The following is a 5,135-nucleotide window of genomic DNA, read 5'->3' as shown; positions in this document are numbered from 1 at the left end:
ACGGCAAAGCCCATCCCGATGCTGAGGGCTGCGAAGAGCTCTGGTGCTGTTTTCTGGGTTCAGCCTGCTGTGGCGGCTCAGTTCCTGGGTGGCAGCTTCCTGAGGAAGCTTTAGGCTGCCACACCTGTGTTGCTGCTTTTCATGTTGAATGTAAATGGATTTATCCCCTTCACATTACAGTTCGTAGCAAATAATGCTAGGCAGCAGTGTAGGCCAAGCATGTGGGAATGCACAGCAGATGTACGCCTTGCTTGGAGGTCATGACGGTCTCTCCCTCCTAAGGCGTGCTGGAGGTTTCTGTGAGCACAGGAGAGCAAGGCTGGAATTTTAACCAGCTTCAGGACACTTCACAGGTATCTTCTAGCTTCTTTTTCTGTCTGGTAAGTCTAGTTTCTTCTTCATTATCAGGGGAAGCAGTAAGTCACTGCTAACAGGAAAGCAGCAAACAGTATTGCCAGAGATGTTTCAGCAGAGGCCCATGTGCTGCAAACGCTTTTACCCCCATGTTTAAATCTCTTCTGTGTTCTTCTCTTTGAAGCAAGTGTTCAGGAAATAACAGCACTGCTGAGGATCGACGATCGGCCTTGTAGCCCTGCGAACCACCCCCTGCCTCTCCCCATCCCCACTGCTGGCAGGCAAAGCTGCTTGCAAAGCTCCTCATTAATTGAGCCTACGAGGACCTGGCTGAGGAGGAAAAAAGTAATTTTATGGACTTGAGAATGGAAAGAGACAGTTTTGTCCATGGCATTTGTGGGAAAGCTTTCCTGAGCAATAGATTGAACTATTTACTACTATTTATTAGCTAGTCTCCCTATTACTATCATTACTGTGCTATTTTTATTAGATGGAAGCAGCTTCTACCAAGCACCTGCTTTGGAAAATAACCCCTCGTTACTTTTCCCCATTTGACTGAATCTGCTTTTCAAATTGGACCTTATGGGACAGCATGAAGTAAATTTAGTACAAATTAAAATTGGGTTAAAATCAGTCTTCTGAAGAACGTTAACTAACACAAACACCTCTGGGTTTGAGTTATTTCTGTTGTTCCTGTGGCAGCTCTCTTTGCCCTCTCCTTCCCCGTGAGAGTTGGAGGGGATCAAGGATCTCTGCAGAACTGGGCTAACACACGGTAACGGAGACATCAACAGAAGCTTTAAAGAAAAGAATCTAAATAATTTGGATATTCTAGTCTATTCATTTTGGTGGATATGGTTTTGCTTTCTGAGTGAGAAGCAAAGCTAGAGCCGATTACATACTTCAGGAATATTTTTTAAATGTGTCCGTGTTTCCAAACCGACTGCCTCTCTGTAGGTACAAAAATGAACTGCGCGAGACAGAGGGGTGGGTCACTGGAAGTGGCGTGGTGTTTGGGGCAAACACCACGTACCGCAACAGAAAGGCTACTGTGACTTGAAGATCCCTTTTTTGCTTGGTGAAGAGGAACCTTTGCAGGGCAGGCAAGGCAGCGGGTGGCATTGACCGAGTATGTGGTAACACCACCCAGAGACGCGAGGCTCTGGTCTTGCTCCTTCCGAAGTGGCTGCCTAATTTTGCCTCAGAGCAGAATACAGCTTCAAACCCACAACCAAAAGATGGGAGAGGAAAGCTGCCTTTAGGGAGTTTTGGTTAGCTGTCAAGGGGAGGCAAGTACTAAAAATCACGTAGTTGTATTTAAGTGTAGCATTTGCCAGTAAAATTGTACTTTTGAATGGAATGTAGAAGTCCAGGTTTCTTGGTGGAGTGTGACTAAGCTGCTGGTACAATGCCAAGGAAACAGCTCCTTCCAGGAAATTTTAAGTCCACTGTTTACTCTGTGCCTCACTCAGAGGAGGATATAAGAGCGGTCCCACGCCCTCTCCCCAACACCACACTGCTGCGAAAGGGTGACAAAGGACTAACAGGTCAAAAAACACTTCATCAGACATGCGTGCACCCACCTGTCTTATCAACAGCACTTAGGTTACCAGAACTAAAGATTGCAGGTGTTTTGACATCACTGCTTTTCATGGAGTTTGTGCTGCCGTGACCAGACTCATTACAAGCCAGCCTCCTGTCCCGTGGCATGGATGTGGCCAGAGAAGTTCTGGAAGGAGCTATGTTGCCGCACTCTTTAATCTATTAGAGTTAAAGCATTACGAAACTGGCTTAGATCAGGCATAAAAGCCATTCCTGGTGTTTCGTATGTCTCCACTGCTGACCTCAGTGATTAAAAACATGTCCAGACATATCCATGTGTCCACCCAGTCACCTGGATGCTATCCAGTCAGTGGATCACTGTCCGCTCCTCTGGAGGCTGTTCTTCCATGTATTGTCCACTGCAGACTGGGTTAGTCTGGTGTCCAAGCAGCATTTCAGAGCACCGTCTGAATATAAACATGATTTGCTCAGGGTCTGTGAAACCCACAGGCTTAAGTTCCCCCGAGAGAGTTACCTGTGTATCTTTCTGCATCAAGGTGCAAATTTACCCTTGCAGCTGGGCCAGAGATCCTCTCAAGTCCCTCGGTCACCCCTGCAGACCCCCAGAAAGGCAGCTGGAGAGAAACTGCAAAGCAAGGTGTCTCTGCAAGGACTGCCGCTCTGTGATGGGGAACAGAAACTCCACAGTTGCTGTCTGAGAGTCACTTCTCAAATGGGACTGCTATTTAAGGGGATAGAAATAGTCTCGTGCTGATGAAAAAGAGGAAGGGGACGTTGTTTTTCTGAAGATATTTTAAAGCAGCCCTGGCCTTCAAGAATGTGAAAAGCAAGCTGAAATCAGCTGAGCAGAGCTCCATTTGGTGAACAAAACACAAACGAGCAGAGGCTTTGCCCTTTTAATGCAGTTACCGGTACATACACGCAGGGTTATGCTGCTGTAGGGATGTTTCTCAAGAGTTTAATTTTTGAGCATGACTAGAGTAGCCACAAAGACAATCTCACAGCCTTCATACCTTTTCCATGGTTTTGAGCAATGAACTATCTTTCCAGAGCTGCTCCTGGACTCCAGTCCCCACAGGAGCTGCCGCATGCCACCCCACTGGGCTGTCCCTCCTGCCTCCTCCACTCCATCCCCCATCCCCAGTGGGGCTGAGTGTCTCAGGCTCCCCCGGATGGGGATCCCTGGGGAAGGGCTGCCAGGGGGACTTGTCTTGCACTTTGAAAGACCTCTGTGGGCCTGGCCTCCTCTGGCAAACCGGGCACTCCAGCTCTTACTTTACTGAGAAGCAGCTTTATCTGTCATAAACAAACAGCAACCCAGAGGAGGTGCATGTGGCAGAGATCCGTCGATCTCACAGGGAGCTGGAGAGCGTTTGCAGCTTGGTGGCATGGTCTGCTTCTCTGTACCCGCTCTCCCTGCCAGCAGAGAAGCATACATAAAAAAGTGTTTTGGGAGTGGGGTGGGGCAGTATTTCTGAAGCCATGGTTGCTTCTCCATCATCAGCCCAGTGCCAGGCCTCTAGTGTCTCAGAGCATGGTTATGAAATATTTAATTATATTCTGCCAGTGTCTCCATCCAGGCACCCAAGGTGCCATGACCAGTGCAGGGAGCCAGGGCAGTGCCAACAGCCTCATTTTACAGGTGGGAAAACCAAGTCACAAAGTTGCTGCGTTGACCCACCTACAGTCACACACAAAGTCTGCCGGCAGCCTGGGATGGGCAGTGCAAACGTCCACCCCCGGCCCCCACCACAGGACATCACCTCCTGTGGTGGGTGGGTCAGCATCCCCCCTAGGGGCACTGGGGTGTCGGGGAAGCAGCTCCCCACAGCAGGGCCAGCACGTGAGCCCCCACTGTGGGGCTCTGCTGGGCTGCAGCAAGGAGTCCCCATCAGCAAGGGCAGGGGTCAAAACTCACTCTGGGGACTGGTGGTTTTTTGGAAGGGCTGTCCCCAGGCAGTGCTCCCAATGGCCACGGTTGCCTCACCACCACCACAACCAGCACAGCCCCAAAAGATCACATGAGACCTGGGGTGGCCATGGTACCCCCATTCAGGGGGTTAATCCCCACTTGGCTGGGATTTCAAGCACTGGCCCTCACCAAGTTCCCAGCTCCCTGCAGGCTCTTCCGGCTGCTCTTCAGCACGGGTTTGCAGGCAAATGGGCCAGGGGAGCTTTAGTGCTCTTGGAAGAAAGCAAATGTCTGTCTGACAAAGTCCCGGAGGGTCGACAGGCTCCAGGAGCGCTGGGCTTTCCCCTGAGCCCTGGCGTCCACACAGTCCCGCCCTGCCCTGGCCTCTCTGGATGACTTACAGTTGTTGTTGGTGTTGTGAGAGCGCAGCTGGATGAAGTCCTCCTCCAAGGCTCCCGCCAGCTCCTTCAGCTCCCTGGAGGTGTCTGCCCTCAGGTACTGCCAAGCCTTGAGCCCGTTGTGGTCCCTGCGGCTGGTGTCCGCCCCGTAAGCTCCCACCAGCACTTTGATGAGCAGCTCATGTCCCTGCAGGGCTGCCAGGTGCAAGGGTGTGAGCCCACCGCTAGCCGTGGGGATGTTCACGTTGATGGGATAGCCCCTCTTCTGGGCGTGGGAGATGACCTGGATGAAGCTCTCATGGTGCCCGTGCTTGGCAAGCCAGTGGAGAGCAGTGAAGCCCGTCACAAAGTCTTTCCTGGTCAGCAGGCTGGGATCCAGGTCCAGCAGCCTGACGATGTTGTCCGCATCGCCCTGGGCCACCGTCAGCAGCCACTCGTGCTCCAGGGGGTCCAGGGCAAAGGACAGCACCTCGGGGCTCTGCTCAGGCTTCTGCTCTTGGTGTGGTGCTGCGAGGACACTGCCGGTGTTGGATGTCTTCTGAGCAGTGGCAAAACGCATGGTGCTGCCGGGGCTATTGCTCTGCAGGAGAATTTCCTTCAGCTCCTTCCTCCGGGTACTGCCGAGGCCAACAGAGAGCCTGCCTGAAGTCCTGCCCCAGCTCCCGGGGCCCTGGCTGCCCCAGCTGACGTTCCTGTTGGTGTCCATCTTCTGCAGCGGGTGGAAACGCTCCCTGCTCCCTCCAGCAGCCGGCCAGAGATGGGAGCTGCGGGCCAGGCTCCCCGCACGGGGCTGGGCAGCTTCCAGGGAGGCCAATGCCTGGGCAATGCCAGCTACCCTCCGCTCCGACGAGCCCTGCTCCCGCTCCCACCAAGCCATGGCGGTGCCTCCGGCGGGGGCGGCGCGGACG

General features: G+C 52.8%; 1 protein-coding gene across 2 annotated transcripts; it reads right to left on the bottom strand.

The window, feature by feature from the left end:
* Positions 1-2,732: 2,732 nt before the first annotated feature.
* SOWAHD (sosondowah ankyrin repeat domain family member D) lies at positions 2,733-5,126 on the bottom strand. Of its 2 annotated transcripts, XM_035891974.1 has the most exons (2): positions 4,231-5,126; positions 2,733-3,333 (listed from the first exon to the last, which is right to left on the bottom strand). In XM_035891974.1, the coding sequence occupies exons 1-2, from the start codon at positions 5,102-5,104 to the stop codon at positions 3,194-3,196; spliced, it is 1,014 nt and encodes a 337-aa protein (XP_035747867.1). In that variant the 5' UTR covers positions 5,105-5,126; the 3' UTR covers positions 2,733-3,193. The 2 variants fall into 2 exon arrangements, with proteins under 2 accessions (XP_035747867.1, XP_035747868.1); XM_035891975.1 differs by having other exon boundaries at positions 3,242-5,126.
* Between the last annotated feature and the right edge of the window lie 9 nt (positions 5,127-5,135).

This window comes from Egretta garzetta, unplaced genomic scaffold (assembly GCF_000687185.1).
Source record: "Egretta garzetta isolate BGI_Z169 unplaced genomic scaffold, ASM68718v1 scaffold53, whole genome shotgun sequence".
NCBI classification, from domain to species: Eukaryota; Metazoa; Chordata; class Aves; order Pelecaniformes; family Ardeidae; genus Egretta; species Egretta garzetta.
This window is presented reverse-complemented; position numbering and strand designations above follow the sequence as displayed.

Excerpts from the sequence above, each read along its gene's own strand:
- SOWAHD (XM_035891974.1), bottom strand. The coding sequence starts at position 5,104 with ATGGCTTGGTGGGAGCGGGAGCAGGGCTCGTCGGAGCGGAGGGTAGCT. Across the intron at positions 3,334-4,230 it reads TCACAACACCAACAACAACT|GGAGAGCGGGTACAGAGAAG; the intron begins GTAAGTCATCCA and ends CTCTGCTGGCAG.